Source organism: Dicentrarchus labrax, unplaced genomic scaffold (genome assembly GCF_905237075.1).
Source record: "Dicentrarchus labrax unplaced genomic scaffold, dlabrax2021, whole genome shotgun sequence".
NCBI lineage: Eukaryota > Metazoa > Chordata > Actinopteri > Moronidae > Dicentrarchus > Dicentrarchus labrax.
The window spans coordinates 17431335-17450757 of NW_026136710.1; the positions used below are offsets into that span (position 1 = coordinate 17431335).

The 19423-nt window shown below is 40.4% G+C and overlaps 2 protein-coding genes across 11 annotated transcripts in view; one reads left to right on the plus strand and one right to left on the minus strand.

Moving 5' to 3' along the window:
* Nucleotides 1–13749, minus strand: part of LOC127370892 (protein unc-13 homolog B) — a 67080-nt gene extending 53331 nt beyond the window's left edge. For 7 of the 10 annotated variants that reach the window (XM_051413363.1, XM_051413365.1, XM_051413362.1 and 4 more), the window contains exons 1-2: nt 13485–13749; nt 5220–5249 (exon numbers count right to left, since the gene is read on the minus strand). In XM_051413363.1, the coding sequence (XP_051269323.1) occupies nt 5220–5249; nt 13485–13506 (52 nt within the window). In that variant the 5' untranslated portion in view covers nt 13507–13749. Of the gene's footprint in view, nt 1–5219; nt 5272–13484 lie in introns of those variants that run through there. The other 3 variants (XM_051413370.1, XM_051413371.1, XM_051413372.1) reach the window with 3 other exon arrangements.
* A 1173-nt stretch (nt 13750–14922) lies between these two features.
* On the plus strand, nt 14923–19328 carry stoml2 (stomatin (EPB72)-like 2). The gene is made up of 10 exons (XM_051413382.1): nt 14923–15093; nt 15911–16063; nt 16176–16275; nt 16380–16438; nt 16542–16643; nt 16753–16887; nt 17225–17369; nt 17557–17636; nt 17749–17877; nt 17985–19328. Exons 1-10 carry the CDS (start codon nt 15052–15054, stop codon nt 18090–18092), a joined length of 1053 nt encoding a protein of 350 aa, XP_051269342.1. The 5' UTR covers nt 14923–15051; the 3' UTR covers nt 18093–19328.
* Nucleotides 19329–19423: the final 95 nt, after the last annotated feature.

Here is a 19423-nt window from a genome sequence, read left to right on the forward strand (position 1 = left end):
TCTCGCTTGGAGGAGCCAGGCATTGACCACAGCGAGGATGATGGTGTGCCAGAAGATGTACATGTACCAGCGACGGGATTTGATGGGGAACTTATATTTGGCTGTAAATGAGTCCAACAAATCCATACCTCCCATGTACTTGTTGTAGGCACCAACAATGTAAGGCCTCTCAACTTCAGTGTAGGTTCTGGTGGCTTTGTCCCAGCGTTGAATCTTCTGCACAGGTTCAGTTCAAGCAAAGGATGTGTACGGCCCTGTTGTCATACCATTTGACAGCACAGATGTTGTGATTCCCCTCCACTCTGACGTCATAGCTTCATCTCCCCTTTTTCTTCAAGCTCTTCTCGTCTTCAAGGTTACAGTAGGGTAGGCGCACCTGCCTGGCTGTTCCCACGTAATGAATTCCCGATCAAGGAGTTTCACTAATAATGGAACACAGGTGAAGTAGTTGTCTGCATACATTTTGTAGTTCTGACCTTCTGATGTGTGGAAGCAAGCTTCATCACAACATCACCTGACAATCCAAGTTCAGATTTGGCTCGTATTCCGTTGACATTGCCTTGGTAGACGTCACACATCATGCCAGAGATTCCAGTTCTCACCCACACTTTGAATCCCCATGGGTTTGGCTTGCCTTGCATATATTGCTTGATGCTGCTGAATTTCCCTTGATAGGATACTTTCATACTGCCTTGACAGCTTGTTATGCTCTCACTTATCATGCTAAAAGAAATATGCATCCCAATCACCAGCCATTTAGTCAAACAATACTGCCTTGACATAACAATACTGCGTTTTGTGCTCTCTAATTATCATACTAAAAGGAAAACATGCATACCCCCACTTATATCCACACCCCACATTCAGGAACATTTTCACCTTTCCCAGAACTGAATTGTCTGTTGATATCCTCTTTGTGGACAAAGTCATGGAATTTTAGGTCAGTCTGGTCAAATTAACTACATTTTTAGAGATAAAACTTTTAAATCAGTCAAATTTGACCAGAACACAACACAAGGTTAGAATGTATACTGTCCATGTATAAAGAAAATACTTTGTTAGAGGCAGTGGTGTAGTGGAGGGAATGCAACCTGTTTGGGCCCACTGCAACAAGCCTGCTATTTTGACTACCACACTCACCCAGTGTTGTAGAATTGCAACAAATATATAACAAGCTCTAAATGAAATTTGATGAATCTATTCCACAATAACTACATATGTACATGCTCTGGACATTGTAATAACAACCAAAAAAATGTAAAAGACATTTTACTTACTAGAATCTGATGAATTTAGTCCAATGAAACAAAGAGATGTTGTTCGAAAGAAACCTTGAGAAGTTGAGTGAGTTCATGGCCATAAGGCGGGACTTATAAACAAATGTACCATCCAATAGCATTTTGAGACTGAACAATAGGACCCAATGACTATGTAAATGTGGTAAAACATAAGATAAAATATAACAGATTGTTTTTTAGAATGGCTAAAGGTAACGTTGTAATTTTACAACAAGGGGTGTTACAGGGTTAAACGACTGTTGAATTTTCAGCATGCAATATACTAAGTTAGTTGGCATTAATAACCTTTTTTGAACCCTGAGTGTTGACCTCCGCGTGCACACACACACACACACACACACACACACACACACACACACACACACACACACACACACACACACACACACACACACACACACACACACACACACACACACACACACACACACACACACACACAAAATCCACCGTTTGGTCTATGGGACATAAAAGTAAGGCATCAGCTGCTGCTGTGTAGACTGATCACATGACCACACTAAACAAAGATATTGCTGGTTGCCCTGGCAACATATTGAAACATTTACTCTGCACATAGCCGTTAACACAGCAGCCTGATAAGTAAACTCTTGACACAATGAGACAACAAACAGTAGACACAGCTGGATTGTTACAACATTCCAATGACACGCAACATAAATAAAGATTAAATTAGGCCCCAAAACAAAAGTCTGTACTGAAAGGACCCAGTGATCCCCCATGACCTGACGCTGTCTGAAAGGATCGTCCATCCTACAAGTAGCATGAGTGACGGGACGCAGACCTAATTACTGTCTTGAGAGGACAGTAGCAACAAAACGCAGGCATTATTACAAAGGAGCCTGGGGGATGCTCAAGCCTTTCCCTAATTAGATAGTCCATGCCTTGTGCCACATTTGGGCCAGCTCCCATGAATAGAAGAGATGAGATAAGGGAAGAGGATGTATGGATTAGATAAGAGCCACTTATTGGCTGCGGGCCCTTTACAGCAGGTGCTGTCCACTATATGGCTGATACAATCGGCACTGTTGAGGAGGAAGGAGCAATAGCTGCCTGGAGGTATATACCTGCACACTATGGCCTGACTGATACTGGATTTATCAGGTCGATATTGACTTAATCATCAGCATCAGGGAAATTGACAAAAACACAAAACATTTTTGGCAATGATTCCTTAAATTTTGTTTTTAAAGAGTTGCGATAGAGGTCTTATTATCAGTGATGACTGTAAGAGTTAATATAAAATAAGAGTAACTTTTGATTAAATGAGAAACTTTACTGGAAATATTCTTACAAAATAAAATCAGCCAGGCTGATATATCTACTGATATCAGCTTATTGCAGATAAAGTGGTATTGGTACATATGTTGGCTGATAAACAACAGTGCCTCCATTAGATTATAACCAGAAAGCAATGCAAAGTTTGTTTTTCAACTGAAAAACATTACACTCAGCACATAGTATATCTTGGTCACAATTATTTAGAACCAAATTTTAAAAATCCATACAAAAAAACACTTAAAAAAATATTTTTTTATCAATAAATCCAAATTTTTAAATTTTCAAATTCAATTTATCAGCCTAAACATTTTTTTTGCCATGCATATTAATATATACATACATACTGATGTATCCATGGTAATGCAGTAGCAACTGATACTACCGGCGCTGACAATATCCTAGTCAGGGTACACCTAACCTAATCTCAAGTGGACATTGTAAAAAGCTAGCTTTGCAGGATCTTCCTCAGCGTGAGAACTGGTCCTAACATATTAAAATGCTTGATAACGCACATGTCTATGTGCACATACTCTCATTCTCTCCTATGTCCATAATGCACACACACACACACACACACACACACACACACACACACACACACACACACACACACACACACACACACACACACACACACACACAGTGAAAGTAAAAACAACGGTCAGTGTGCTGTAAAGAGGAGAGATCAGTTCGGGTGAATCGTGGGATGATGTGGGCTTCCTGTCCTGTCCATGTTTTGAGACACCCACTCACCCCTGAGCCCCTCAGTCAACTGTCTTCATCCATTATTGACTGATGATGAGTTTTTTCAATAAATTAGTCAGGGAAATGCAGGCAGTTGGAAGGGTGACATTTCAAATCCAGACCCCTCATCAATATTGCATAGACATAAATCTATTGGAGGAGTTTTCTACCCTTGCTGGGACCACCTCATGAGAAGTCTCTCCATCTACAGTACATATTCTGAACTGACCGTAATGTGAATGGTATAGCTTGTGATGTGTATTCTGGACACACAAGTGTATTGTTGAAAGAAAATAACAAAATAACATACATATCAAGACAGAAAATATGTGTGCATGCATACACTCAGAGACTGAAAACGCACACACAACCCTTATCAAACCCCAGTTTCCTGTGGCAATCAGTGGAAAGTCAGACAGCTAGCCACTGGCCCATCCAAGGTCACCTTAAATTGTACATGTACAGTATTCTCCATAAACAACATAATATAAGAGTTCCAAAGTAAGGCCTAAAAGCACATTATCTAAAAGGTGTGGTGAAAGCACAAGGCAAACACATATCCCAGACCAGCCTTATGTAAACTTTGAGGGCTCTTCCAATAAATCGTCTACCAATAAGACGTCTACCAATGCAGAGCGAGTTAGGGTTATCATGAGCAGAGAGGAATAACCTTGAAATAAATTATTAATTCATTAAACCAGCATAAAAGTACAATGGGCCAGTTCCTAAGAATGGGGTGTAATAATGGCCGAGAAAGAACATAAAAAGTAGGAATCTGACCTCCTATAAGTAAAGAGAAGATTAGGTGCAGATCCAAACAGCAGAATTTGCAACTCGGATGCACAATCCATTGTACTGGCAGCTCAGGATAGTGAGATAAAATAAAGCAGTGTAAGAAGGCAACCCTAGACTACCCCTACAACTCCACTTTACTGTAGAGAACAATATTTACAATCACTTACAGTACAAACACAACCTTCTGTATTCTAAATCTCATGTAGGACTGTGCTTGGAAAAAAAAATCCATCTTTGCCCTGTAGCCAAAAAAACAGTGACTGATGTTTACATTTCTCCTAAGGGAGACGACAGGCTTAACTGAATTATCCCTGATGTTTGCTCTGGGACAGGTGTCACACGTGGTGCGGCCCAGGGGAGGGAGGAGGCCACAGACAGACAGAGAAGGCTGGCGACCTAAAACCAATATCTCAGTGCGATAGAGCCACTTGTGACACAATGCAGACACCTAAAAACATTTTGCCCAAAGGTGAAAGGGTGGGACTAGAAAGAATATACGCTGAACAAATGGAAAGACCTGCTGAATAATTAACATCAGCAATTAACCTTACAAGGTCCGTCTGGGACTGAGGATGAGAGTGAAATGTTACTGGCAGATCCAAAGCCGCTGTGACTTTCTGCCATGCTGCTGCCTGCTCTTGCCAGAAACGTTACAGGACTTAAAGGAAGGCGTGGGGCTGAACACTAGATCTGTTTAGGTGGAGGACGTGGGGATTTGGACTTAGCAGCCACTGATCTAGGCTCACCTGTGCGCGGCCTGGCGTGGAAGGACACAGGATTACATAATGCAATATCAGGCCTAGCTCCCAAGTGACTTGCCAGAATTTGACTGATTAACCTACATGAGAAAGTGAGTTCATGTGGCACATTTCCAATAGTTGTCTTAAAACAACAACAATAGCAATTGTAAAACAACTCCCAAGAAATTGAAAACATAATCCGCAACTTTACAACTTCCTGTTCTCCAAATTCAATGTTTGTGTTAAAAAGGTGAAATATTCCGACATTTGGAGTGTGTGTGACCAGACTGAAATAATAAGCATAAGATCATAAAATGTTATGAATACAAAGGCAGGGACTCACCTGGAGGTCCTTGGAGCTTGGCTTTTTTCACTGTAACACAAAAGAAAAACATTGATTAGGCGGATTGGAAACCAGATTTATATCAGCTTATTTGGAATCTAGTGAAACATAATTCTTTAGCAGGACTCTATAAGTTGATGAAAAAAATCAAATAAGATGTTGAGTGCACCGGTAGGGAAAAACAATTCCAAAATGCAAACATAACGAGGCATGAATAATGAAAAATGGACAGCATCTCATGTTTTTGAAGCCTGACAAATTCATTTATATGCAGACAAGAGAGCCATGAGTCGATGACTCGTGACAGCTGAATCACACAGACACATCAACGGCCTCACGATGTTGTCGTCTACAAGAGCGGTAAGGCTCCACGCGCAGCTTGATCAAAAATAGATGAGCTATTTGTTTTGGTGGGCAGCTTTGGGTCAAAATGTTATTAAAAAACGAAAGCAGTGGTGTGTCACCATGTTTGACTGCGTAGCTTTGTGATGGAACAAAACACATGAACGTCATCGCTCGTGAAATTATCATGTAAATTGCCTTATTTCCAATTCCTCATCACTTTTTTTAACCCTTACTGTCCTCTAACCGTCACTGGAGAAGTAATCTTTATTTAATCTGCTGATACACAATCTATTCTCATGAAAAAGCAATCCATCGAGAAAACTCTCTGGAACAATAATCCTAACCTCTGCTAGAGATTACAAGTGAAATGACCATATTTGTTCTTACATAAAGTTTATTCTTTTGTTCTCACATCTAAATATTATATCTCCCTAGAAATGGCTTGAAGATCATACTCTCAGAAAAAGACAAATGACAGCTCAGGTATGCTAAAAGATTATTGGAATATTTGTGATCTTGGTATAAAGATATAATAAAAAAATTACATTGAGTAAAATTTATAAATTATATAAGTGGAAAATAATCTACTAATGAATTTTTCAGGGCTGACAAACACCTTTTATTGTATTGCACAATACCAACTTTAATATAATCAAGAAGCATAAGCCTAGACAGCTGTAACACACAACACAACAGCTGGTAAACAAACACACAAAAAACTATGGCAAAAGTGAACCGGGGCAGATGGGTATTAAGATAATAAAACAAAACAAAAAAGAAAGAAAGAGAACTTTCTGACACCAGCTGTCATTTACTTAAACCTGAAAAAATATTTAAGTGGCGGGGGGGTGTGTTATTTAGTTTATTTTTAGACCCACCATCTCTAACCCCTTGATGCATCTATACAATAACGTTTATGGGATTTTGAAGCGCTTTGGAGGGGATTAATTGTGATTGCTGTGGCAGGGTTATGTGTTCAGGCATGTAACCTACTAAACCTCTGGAGCCTGATGGCAGATGGGCAGGACAGGATGATGGAGGCACAAATGACGCTTTCATATTTTCATGCAACATGTCCGTCTTCTCTCTGAGCACATTAAAACAACTACGTGGGAGTGTTTATTTGTTTCCCACTATGTAAATTAACATGCAACAGTGATTCCCAATGTTACAATTTTAGTTTGAGTTATTTGAGTCCAACAAGCCAGAAAAGTTTTTTTTCCAGTGGTGTCTTTATGGATAACACTGGGGGGGACCCACTTTGCTATCACAAAGAAGGAAAAAAAAATTGTCACTTCCTCCGAAGTGTTTCCTGTCTTGTGCATACCTCACTGTGAAGCGGAAAGGGAGCAGTGGAAATGTGGAGAGGAACCAGCAATGTGAATATTCAGGTTACTATCAATATAAGACAAAGGAAAGCAGCCAATCCTCAAAAATAAAAAGCATCTAGATCAGTCTTTGCTTGAAAAGTAAACTTTTATTGATTATCATAAGAGTTGCCAATACATTTTCCATCAAACTTAGGCTTTTCAGTCGTGGCTTCCTCTTTTTGTCACTAGGCAAATGAGCTGGCACAGTGACCTTATGTACTAATTTCCATGATGTTATTTAGGGCCGTGGCACGGAGCTGAGGGCAATAAACCAGGGGGCCATTATGTGTGTGTGGAAACTGATGCTTATCATTTTCTGTCCCGGGCCCTCCATGGCATTAGAGGCCGTTTAGCTGACTGCTGGCCGGGGCTAGTTGCACAATTAACCTGCTTTTTCTTTCCTTTCCTTGCATGCTTATTTTCTTCTAAACATCCTTGCAACGTGTTTATATATGTATATTTAAGCAGGTGCATGCATTTGCTCACAGTTGATTCTGGGGCATTTCTTTGTTGTTCAACTTGACATACGTAGTGAATAACATAGATTCATAAATATCCATATGGGCCCTTAAAATAAAAAGCATACGAGCCAAAACAAAATATAATAAGACTAATTAGTTTTATGTTGCCCAACATGTTCCATATTTGTCCCCTCTATGTTAGCAATTAAGGCTCATAGGCCTTCTTCACAGAGGACAATATGACATGTAGCAGGAGGAAAAGCACAGGTGTAATTAATTAAATTCATTATCTGAATTCCATTTAGCGGCTTTAGTTTCAGGCTCCTGGTGTTGTGCATGCTGGCTCACGGTCACTTTCAGCACTCACTGGGACGCTGCAATACAACGGCTCCATCATTAGTGGCATTAGTAACACCTGTGTTTTTCCGACTATGACAAGTCCAAATGTCTGGAAAAGGCCTATGTTTCCACAATATGGTCACTTTCACTTTAGAAAATATTAAAAACATGATGATGATGATGTTGGGGTCTGTATCAAACAGACGTGTTTTCTTACATCTGAAGAACGAGGTTTGTAAGTCACGGCGTCTTTGCAGCACTACGTTAGTTCAATGAATTGTGCCATGTTTCAACATTTCAACGTTATTTGGACCACAGACTCCATAGTATTAACTAGCTTGTTGTTAGCAATAATTAGCCCATCAACCAACGCCACAAAGCAACCAACGCTATATCCACACTGCACAGCCAGTCAGCTAACCCCAGTTTAGCTTAGGCTAACTAACTAATGTTAGTCGGATGCCCCTGCCTAGCATCGCTCTTGGCTAGTAGCAAGCAAACATTTGCTTTGTACCGTTACATAAGTTATTGTTGGCAGAAATCATAGATCACGTTAGCTGGGAAAGTAATTTTGTAAGCTAACGTTAAGAAACCAACATATCCACCCAGATTTATATTACGTTAGAGAAAAAAAGTAGTATTTAGTTAGCGATAACGTTAGCAAGCAAGCAGGCTCAGGTTAACAAGCTAGCTGCAACCCAGCCACGCTGAATAATGTCATCCTTCGCTAGCCGCACTCCAACTCCAGCCAACAAAGTAACCTGAAAACGGCAAAACTTTAAAACACTTTAGCTAGCTACTAATTCGTCCGCATTAGCAAGCAAGCTAACATTAGCCAACTTGAACTTTATGTTAGACTTGGTCTTGGCCGTTTGTATATACATTAATGGACTACATTTATAAGACAATCTTAAATAAACCTTAAACACTTTTATGCATTATTTAAGAGTTTAACAGTCAGATATTTAGTTATTAAGTGTGATTTGATCAAACTGAATTAACAACATGAGCAACAAGCCCGACTACAGTCATCCGATTTTGTTTAAAATATTCTTAAATCCTGATTGGTGCATGGAAATACATGACATCAACAGAACAAAAGTCTTGTGAATTAAATCAACCAAAATAAAATTGTGTTTTTTTTACGAAGGATTTTAAAAAAAAATCGGTTGTCAGGGCGTTTAAAGAAGTGTGGTTGTTCCAAAATAAAAAGGACATCATCGTTGGAAGGTCAGGCAGAAAGGAGGATAGTAGAAACAGGAAATTACGTCAAAATCTACTACAGGCTGTGGTGTACTTCCGCTTTGTGCTGGCTGTTGGATCTGATCAGGTGGGGCCAGTGGAAGAGGGAGAGAGAGCAACAGATGGCCAGGGGATTACTCCCTCAATCTCTAAGCGCTCTCTCTGCCTCTTTCCCCGATAATTCCACTACTCTGCTGCTCGCTACGCTCAACCACTTTGCCTGTTAGTCCTGTCGTTTTTTAGTCCTGCAGGGCCTCTGTTTCTCATTCTTTATTAAATCATTTTCTTGTGCAATCTCCTCGCCTACTCACTCTTCTGCAGAGTCAAATAAGCAGACTCCAGGCAGAAAGTGTTGGTTCAGGTCTGATAACTAGTGATGTAGCTTATTGTAACCGTTCTTAATGTGTGTGTCGTGACAAAGAACTGCTACATCACTGTTTTCAATTGAGGAGAAAAACTAAGTCGACCGCATGTCAAGAGAAGACTCCGCGTACAAAAGGCGCGATGATGCATGAAACAAGCTCCCACATCCTGTGTGGACACTGTTCAGCTGGCAGTAAAAAAATAATGTAGGAAGCGTAGCATGGAGCCATTTTACCGGTGCCAAACAATTATAATGTGTGTATGCTTATATGTCCCACATCCTGACACCTTCCAGCACAGTCTGGTCAACAACCTCCAGTATGTTCAGACGTGCAGATCATCGTCTGTTAGCTTCCCTCCATCGAAGCACTGCATGATGGACAACAGAGGAAATATTGCCATTAACTCTGTCCACAACCACTTCCCTCAAAAGAGACCTTAAAGAGTCTCTTAAGACCAAGACCATTTGTTACCTCAAAAGCTCCCCTCCGATAGCTGTGTATGAGGTCTCACTTAGCCCGACCCCTTTTTCAAAACAAGAACAATCTGTGTGTAACCTAACCTGTCCCAGTCACCACTCTCTGGTCTCACAAAATACCAGATTTTCTGTCACAAAAGCAATCACGTGTCTGAAACAGCATCTGTACACCTCCGATACTGCGGCATCCTGGGGTTCAACCATGTGAGCCATGTGTCCACTCAGCCCTGCCCTGATCCACAGCAGGAGTCTCCCCCCACATGTCCACTTGTGAGGGCAACCACTTATCTGTTGTGTAAAGACATCGCCATGGAGATGAAGCATCTCGACTAGCAATAAATAAGCAACACTGTCAAGCTGAGCTACCGGGGGGTTGAGTCACAACATCAGCTAATCACACTGCCCCTTACCACAGCAACCCTTCCTCTGATATCTATGGGCTGTGTAGTTCCTACCAGCTTACATTCGCCATAATCAATACATGCACAGTGTGCAAGCTCTATAGTGAAAGGCCCCATTTAGTCCAATAACTCTTGATTACCAGAGCACATTGGGCTGAACTTTCTCAAGTGGGACAAGACGGACTTGGCTCTCTGTGACCTTTTCCCTGCCAGGAGCCTTTCTCTTTCCCAGCTTGGTGTATTGATGCCCAGCTCACTCCTGAGGCTCATTGTTTTACTGGAAAATACCTTGATTTTTCACTCTTTTTAGCAGACAGGTTTAAAACTGATTTTATGTTCCTCGCACATGCAAACGTTGCTGTGTTACACTGATCACAGCCGTTTCTATTAGTGACAAGATAGCGGTGACAGCATGACCTGACATTGCCCTTCCTTTATGGAATATCTGCAGTGATCTTTGTGCCACATATGAAGGAGCGGGTGCTTATGTTTATGCACCATAATAGCACAATTGCATAAAAGTAAACTGAGTAGCAGTTTGCCACTTCTTACAGTACTTGCAAATATAATTTCAAGCTATCTATTAGCTACCCAGCTACTAGCTAACTGGCTATCTAAATTAACCAGTAGAGCCTGTATGATTGTTATCATTGTTGTACGGCCTGGCTCAGGTTAAAACCTTTATCAGTGTCAGAGTAGGGCGGGTCATGACTCCACTATCCTGGGGAAAGAAATGTCCCTGTAATTGGGACACTGCTACTTCCCAGCAGTGTCCCATTGAGTGGCTGATAAATGACGCAGGCGCACCCACCGATACCAGATTCCACATTTTGGGCAGTATTGCAGGAAATTCTGATACTGGTATCAAAATAAATCCTGCAAGCTAAGCAGTTTAATCTCACAGAAACTCAGGCAGAAAGTTTGGGCAGACACAAGGAGGATAATTTTAGAATAGATTTATGCTACTGCTGCTCTGCAATGAGGGTCGTGACAGTCATTACTCTTCGGTGACTTGGATAACATTTGAACAGGCATTAAAGAAACTTCAGATCATGACAGACAGTGTTTGCTCGATTATGTAAACATTTACAAGTGGAGTTATCTGATGGAAATTTGAACAGAGTTACCCGCGTCTGTGATAGAAACGTGTACAGTACTGTATCCAAAATGGTGAATGCATTCATACATGCAAGGTACAAAAGGTATACTGTACCAACATTTGTAGCTTTCAACACCCAAGTGACAATACCAACACAAACCAGGATGTATCCGACCTGGGATTTACATACAGGGATTTTCAGAAGTCTTCAGGATATCTTTAAGGAGTGCACTATTTATTCACAACACAATACTGACTTGTAATCTGCAGGTAAACTCACAACAATAATATAATAGAAAGCAAAAACAGTCAGGCTAATCTACATCAGACAAAGTGCATTAAAAAAAAATCCATGTGTCCTTTCAACTGGCATGACAGGAGAAGAAACAACGAGAGGAAGGAATATTCTCCCGGCTTTGGGACCAGAAAAGCTGCAAACATGTGGTTTGGACTTGGTTCTGATCTCAAGTCCTCTAACCAACGAAAGTTCATGTTTTGATCCAAATGCTTGATGATATTTCACGCATCAGTTCTGAGAAGAAGGCCATCAATTTGACAGACAGCCACCAAGGAGACAGATGGTAATCGAACAACCACAGGAAAGGGTACTAGATATCAGAGATGGGACTGACAGGTATAAATACACTATTATTATGTTATTCTTAATACTGGCATTTCTTTGATAACCGGGCGCATAATTTAAATCATTTTAAAAGCTGGAAATGTTGTTGTCTTTTAAATAGTATTTTCATGGTAAAAGGGCTACAGCATTTTAATGGCATGTATTTTTTATCAGCATATCCTGACTCCATTTATCACAGAACTGGATGGATATTTGTTGCCCACACTTCAGTTAACTACACGAAGAAAATCTTCCTATGATACACACTACAGAAAATGTTTAAAACAAGTCTTATTTAGAAAAACAAATTATCCTATTAACATAAAATAAAAAGAGGAAGAAAAGTGTTTTCATTAAAGCTCTCTTTTTAAATGATGAAAATATCACTTTATATGAAACACTGTGTTACAAGAAGTTTGGCAAGGGACTATAGATCAATACAGATGTGCACACGTGTGTGGTTAAAAGGAACGAAGACTGCAGCTCTGCTTTGAATTTGTAGCGTGATTTTCTGACGTTTTTTTCGCCTCTTGGCAGCACTGGACACAGTTGCTGGGCATCAGTCTTGTTGTCACAAAATAGGATATTACATAATGTGCTTTGCTGCTGTAAAGGATGCTTGTGCAGGCGAGGATTGTCCTCCTCATCCTTTTCGTGTTAACCCACCCCAGCATGATTTAATTTTGTTTTGGCCTCAAAATGTGTCCATGTAAAGAAGATTTTAATCTTGTATTTAAAAGATGCTACACACACAAAGTCAATCATTATATATTTACTATTTGGACCCATGCACGTTTTTTGCATCATTTATTTGTTTTATTTTTATTTTTGTTTATTATGTTAACAGTTCATTCAAGGGATAGTAAAAGCTCAGCCATTTAGTCATCCACTGAATTCAACAGTGTGCACCCCAAGGAACCTTAAGAGGGTCCCTTTAGAAGGTCCCAAGAGGGCCCTGCACCAGGGTACTGGCATTAGTTTTATTAAAAGAAATTAAGCTTTTATTATTATCATATATTAAAAAGTAATATATGTGTCAATCAAATTAAAATACCCACCACTAACCCTTAATTGACCCTAAATTCACAATTTATAAATCTGTGTATTTGTCTCCTAATCTATAACTCTTATTCTGAACTGGGATCATCCCAACCTGAATCATACTCATGGCTACTGTTTCTGTGTGATATCTCAAAGTCAGTATGCACCACAGTTTAGCGGTGGTTGAAACAGCTGGTATGGTCGCCTATGGAAGGCTCCAATAAAACAGGAGGTAAAATATCATATCCTGGTTAGAAAAACAACCTAAAATATACTTATTGTTATTCATTATTCTTGTGGAGACTCTTGTGCGGTTTTTTAAAACGTAAAATCACAACAGGACAAATATTCCAGCCACTTTTCTAGGGAGGATGCCTGCTGCCAGAGAACCTGTTCTGTAAGATTTCTTTGACTTTATCTGATTGAATTGAACAAACTCAAGTTTTACGTGTAAAACTAACACAGAAAGTCGTTTGTGACCGTAAAAACAAACGTGAAACTTACCTCTGACACACAGTAACGACATGGCAAAGCGCTTCCAGCGACAAGCCAGTAGTTTCACAGTTTGTAGAGCAGGCTCTTAGCGGAGATTTACTCTGTCCGGCGTCATTTTAACGCCCATTAAATTACTTTTCAAACCGTCGGTAAGCTCCAAGTCGGTGTTTACAGGTGGTTTTCTGATGCTGGACTCGGGCAGAGACCGGCAGTCCCCCGCCACGGCCACGCCATTATTAAAACTCTCATCACAGCTTTTCAGACTGACCAACAACCTGAGGGCACCGAAAGAGACTGGGGATAGGCGGGGCTCGGGGCACCTGTTAGTGGCGTCCGGCGTGTCCAATCAGAATACAGTACGCCGCTGGAGGGCGGGGCCGTTTAAAAGAAATCCGACCAATCGCTGACAGGGACAGGTTGGAAGAAGAAACAGGTGACGCAAACAGACTCTAAGCAGACCAACTACCTGTAACTTTTTATGAGTTAAACTTCGAGAGATATCTAATATTTTGGGTTATTTTTAATATAACTAGTTTCCTATATTCATACATTTGTTTTTTCAGACAAAATGTATTTTTCGTGGATATAAATGAGTACTTCTATTGTATCTGCTTCTAAATGTTTGTTTATCAGTTTATGGTGTCTTTTATCCTCAGTTTTATCAATGCATTTTCCTCATGTATTTAGTTTTATTCCAGTTTTTTATCTGTAGCATTACTGAAACTTGTAACTAAGTGTCAAAATAGGTGTCATCACAAAAAAAAATTCACAGAAAAGCAGCCCACCTGATAATCAACCATACAAAGACATACAGCATTTAGCTTAGTGGGTTTTTTTTTTGCACCTATACAAACCTAGGCTCACACCCCCATGTGCTCCAATAAACAACAAGAAGTTAGAATGAAGTAAATCTGAGTAGCCTGTGTGTGGTTTTTTTTCTGAGGAGCTTCCCAGCTGAAACAACACCAACAGCACCCCCTTGTGTCTGAAGTGAGTCGTTTATTCAAGCCTTTAATGTAGCCATGTAGGGGGATGGATAAACGACACAAACTTCTATAATAACAGTGGCTGGTCCAAAGCTATATAGGTGCTGTAGATCCATTAGTCACTATATGCTGTTTGCTGTCTTTCCTTACGTCGGAGTTTGTGTTTGTGAGACCTGTAGGTATTATTAGTATGTCACTTCTGCACAAATCATCATTTTCTCCTTCACCCTCTCATGTGTGTGACATTTAAAGAAATGCGGTTGTAATGCTTTGGCTTTGAATTATCTTCAATGCAGACGTCTACTGTGAAAAAAGAAGTATATATATATATATATATTTAAAAAAAAAAAAAAAAAAAAAAAGGTAGTATTTGTAGATAGCCCACTACTATGTTGTGCTAGCGGAACCATAGCCCTTTTGCTCTTGTAGCCAGCACTGGCGGAGTTATTCACCGTTGCACCAATGATGTAACGTTCATTTCCTGATCGGCAAGGGTCACACACACACACACATGAGTAAAGAGTTTGGTTCAAGTCCAGTTCACTAAGCGGAATCTTCTCTATACAGCCACTTTGGGGTGTTTTTAAAACATGCTACGGACGCTGTGTCGGACCGGCGGGGCCCTGCTGCAGGTAAAGGAAACCCCTTAGAATCCCAGCCCTGCGCCGCTGGGGAAGTGGGTGTCATTCAGAGTACATCCGTGTGTTCATAATGTGTGCAAATGTCACTCTTCATCTTTATATTAGTCTCTATGAGTCCGTACTGCATTACCAACAGAGGTATTAGTGTAGCTGAGCACTGACTGACAGGATCATTAGTCATTCCTTACACACAGTTAGCTTATGTTAAACCTTTAAGACCGTTTACTTTATTATATACTCATGCAAGGATACATACTGTGTGTTTAAAAGAATAAAATACATGGAGCAAATCAACTGAACCAGAAGTAAGAAACAGTACAATATAGAAAGGGAGTTAAAGCTATATATTTTACATAACAACACATTTAAAAGTGGTTCTGTGTATTTATTTCAATGTGTTTTTGAAAGCTTTGTATTTATTGCCTTATCTTAGGTTGTGTTTTATTCCTTTTAGAGCTGGTGTCAGTACTCGTAAGTCATTTATGAAGCAAAAATGTTAAATATTGGCTGCTTCCTGAGTCAAATTTCTGCTTTTCTACTTGTCAGTTTCATATATTTGGGTTTCCGACTGTTTGGTTGGTCAGAACGTACCATCTTCAGATGGCCAGCTCTGGCCCTTAGAAAGGGATTTTTGCCCTGACTGTTTTGATAAATACATTTAAAAAATGCTAATAATGGTTAATTGAAACTCTATCTTCTTTAATTATAAGTGACATAATCTTAGGGTGTGTATGTCATGTTTTAGGCTAGATTCTAAAATACGGGATTCAGTCTGATGCACTGTTGTTGTAACTCTGTGTCTCTGTAGCAAACCCAGCGGACCGTGCCGAGGTTGTGGGTCACACCAGCTCAGCAGCGATGGGCGTCCAACCTGCCCATGAACACGTTGGTCCTGTTTGTGCCCCAACAGGAAGCCTGGGTGGTGGAGAGAATGGGTCGCTTCCACCGGATCTTAGAGCCGGTATACCCTTTTATTTTCAAAAGATTCCCGATCAAAGAGCGCTAGTGCTGAATATTACAGTGAGGGAGTATCAAAAGTTCTATAACCTTTTTTTTTTTTTTTTCTCTTTCAGGGTTTAAACTTCCTCATACCCATACTTGACCGTATTCGCTATGTGCAAAGTCTCAAGGAGATTGTCATTGATGTCCCAGAGCAGTCTGCAGTATCTCTAGGTAAGGGATGAATGAAACCAATATTGTTGACCAATAATATACAGCTTAGCTTGTGTTAACAGCTATACAGTATTATTATAAACAGGTCTACCTTGTTTTCACAGATAATGTAACACTACAGATTGATGGAGTACTTTACTTAAGGATCCTAGACCCTTTTAAGGTATGCTGTTAAGAATCGCTTCAAATGCTGGAATGATTGTCTGCTCCATCCCATTGTTACACACTTATCAAACCTAATTTCTACCAATTGTGTTCATTCCCAGGCCAGTTACGGTGTTGAGGATCCAGAGTATGCCGTCACACAGTTGGCACAGACCACTATGCGCTCAGAACTGGGCAAACTCACACTGGACAAAGTGTTCAGGGTAAAGACAAACTACTGCTCTGTCTCTCACATTGTTCTGTAGGATTGTAATGAAAGGTGTCGGAAGCACTTTGGATGTTTAAAATGTTGCTTTTTTTTTTTTTTTTAAGGAAAGGGAGTCTCTCAATTCCAACATTGTTCACTCCATCAACCAAGCTTCAGATGAGTGGGGAATCCGTTGCCTCCGTTATGAAATCAAAGATATACATGTTCCACCTCGTGTCAAAGAGTCCATGCAGATGCAGGTGGGGCGAACAGAATGAATATGGATTGATTTAGATCCCTGTAGGTACTTAGGACGGTTACCTCATTCTTATGTTAATAAATCAGTGTAATTAAGGGGTTTAAAACTCTTTTTTTATTCCTTCAGCAACAAATGCAGATTCCTAAATCCTCCGGGTCTGGCATAGACATTTCATTTTGGTACACATAGCCCGAGAGATCTCATTGTTTTAAGTGTCTTAAGAAGACAAAAGCCACTGTAAAATTCAGTGCTTTACTGGTGAGGCTCTGGGCAATCTTTATAGAGACGCATAAATCCGGAAAAAATTTTAACGCATGTTTTTATTCACTCTTGTGTAGGTGGAGGCTGAACGCAAGAAGAGAGCCACAGTGCTGGAGTCTGAAGGGACCAGGGAAGCGGCCATTAATGTGGCAGAGGGTCGTAAACAAGCTCAGATTCTGGCCTCGGAGGGTGAAAAAGCAGAGCAGATCAATAAAGCGGCTGGTGGGTGCACTCAAAGAGCCAGTTCAGTTGTTTTATCTCTGTAGTTTTCTGTGCTTACAGGGATGGTGTTTTCTCCCGTATCTGCTGCTCTTAGTTAGGTTTTGAGTTGAGGTAAAGAAAAATACTTGAATCACCGATGTATTTCAGATGATTACACATCACTAATCTGTGACTGTGTTCCCTCCAGGTGAGGCCCAGGCCGTCTTGGCCAAAGCAGAGGCAAAATCTAAGGCTATCCGCATGCTGTCGGAGGCTCTTACTGAGCAGGTGAAGAGTAGTTTTTTTTACTTTTTAATGAGATGACCGTGATCATAGTCTTATTTATGAAAGTTAGACAGTTTTCAGTTCATTCAGGTCATTTCTATTGTGCGTTGTACAGAATGGAAATGCAGCAGCCTCGCTAAGTGTGGCCGAGCAGTACGTGTCTGCTTTCTCCAACCTCGCCAAAGAGTCCAACACCATCCTCCTGCCCTCTAACTCCGGCGACATCAGCGGGATGGTCACACAGGTATTTCCTTCTCGAAATGATATGTGAATTAGCCCCCAGATACAGTATCTTTTTGTTTTCTTCGGTCACGAATACACCGGCTTCACTTTCTGTTTTCCCACACTCAGGCTATGACCATTTACGGTACGTTGGCGAAGACGAGCCAAAAGGGGGCACCGGAAGCGCTGGACGAGATGAGCGAAGGGCCTGCGAACCAGTCGGCGGCGTCTCAATAGCGGAGGGCTCGGTGAAAGAACTCAAAGCAGTAACATGACACAGAACCAAGAGGAAGCAGTTTATGTTTCAGTTGTCGGAGCTCCAAGGCGTCACTTTGTGAGCAGAGTTCACCGACCTTCTACTGACAGGACAGAAGGAAAAACTTTCTATACTTCTGGGTTGTTTTGCCTTGGAGTCCTTGAAAAAAAATATATATATTTTTAGTCTGACTGTTGTTTATGCTCAGTAATTGTCAGATTGGGGAAATTAACACCAGTTTTCAGCCAAATATACTACCAGTGACTTGGAGAAATTTGATGCCGCTGTGGCCAGTGGTTGCAAAAATAAACCCTGGGTGCCGTCAGCACATGATTTATTATCATAATTCATTACTTCTGAAATGTCTTTTATGCATCAGATCTGTTGAGGTATGTATTATTGCATAAACCCAAATATAATTGGGTGTTAGGGTTGGAATTTGACAGCTTTACTTCAAAGTAAAACATACGAATGTGTTTTCTCTTTGTTTTCCACGCCGTCCCAAATGACCGATTCTGGTTCTGTGGGTTCATTAGTGTTAGGGTGGCAATCACAGAACCATCTGCTATGATTTGGCTGACAGACATCAGTGACAATCCTTCAACTGTCTTCAGCATCATCAGGACCAGGGACTTGGGAGTTGCTTCATGTGACGTCTGGCTGGACTCCTCAGAATGTTGGAAAGTTTCCCAAAGTGTAGTTAATTCACAATTTGGCCCATGTTGGATTAAAACATTATCTCCCTGAAAAACTTGATCCAGTATTCGTTTTAGAAGTGAGGAGGTGTACCGTTTTAAAATGACTCAGAAACTATTGCCTCTAAATAACTAGTTAGTATGCAACGTCAGCCCTAGGAACACATGTTTGTGTCCTCTTCGTGTTTGTGTTCACCTCTTATGTCTTATGGGATATATTTATTACATTTAAGTGTTCTCTGCAAAGACAGAAAGTTTGTCATTTCATAGCCTTCACTGATGCTTACAGGTTAATGAAAAATAATGCAAATATAAAACGCCTGTCTTTAAGACAAAGTAAAGAGACCTGACATGGAATGGGAAGTTGTGAAGCACTTGTTTAAAAATATGATTATGTTAGAAAAAGATGAAGACACCTGGACTACTTCAAATGTAATATTTGGATGATTTGGATGTTAATTGTCCTCCATGTTTTGGGTCAGCAATGTTAAATTACCATTAAAAAAAAAATCTGATGGTTAACACAGTATGTCTGTCAATAAATATATTTAATGGGCTACTGTGATTGTAAGAGGGTTTGGTACAAACCATTGCCAGGGGTCATTCCATGGGACATG

Bases quoted from the DNA above. Each gene is read 5' to 3' on its own strand.
- stoml2 (XM_051413382.1), top strand. From the start codon at position 15,052: ATGCTACGGACGCTGTGTCGGACCGGCGGGGCCCTGCTGCAG. The intron at 16,064-16,175 runs GTATACCCTTTT...TTTCTCTTTCAG, and splicing joins TCCACCGGATCTTAGAGCCG to GGTTTAAACTTCCTCATACC. The intron at 17,370-17,556 runs GTGGGTGCACTC...TGTTCCCTCCAG, and splicing joins GCAGATCAATAAAGCGGCTG to GTGAGGCCCAGGCCGTCTTG.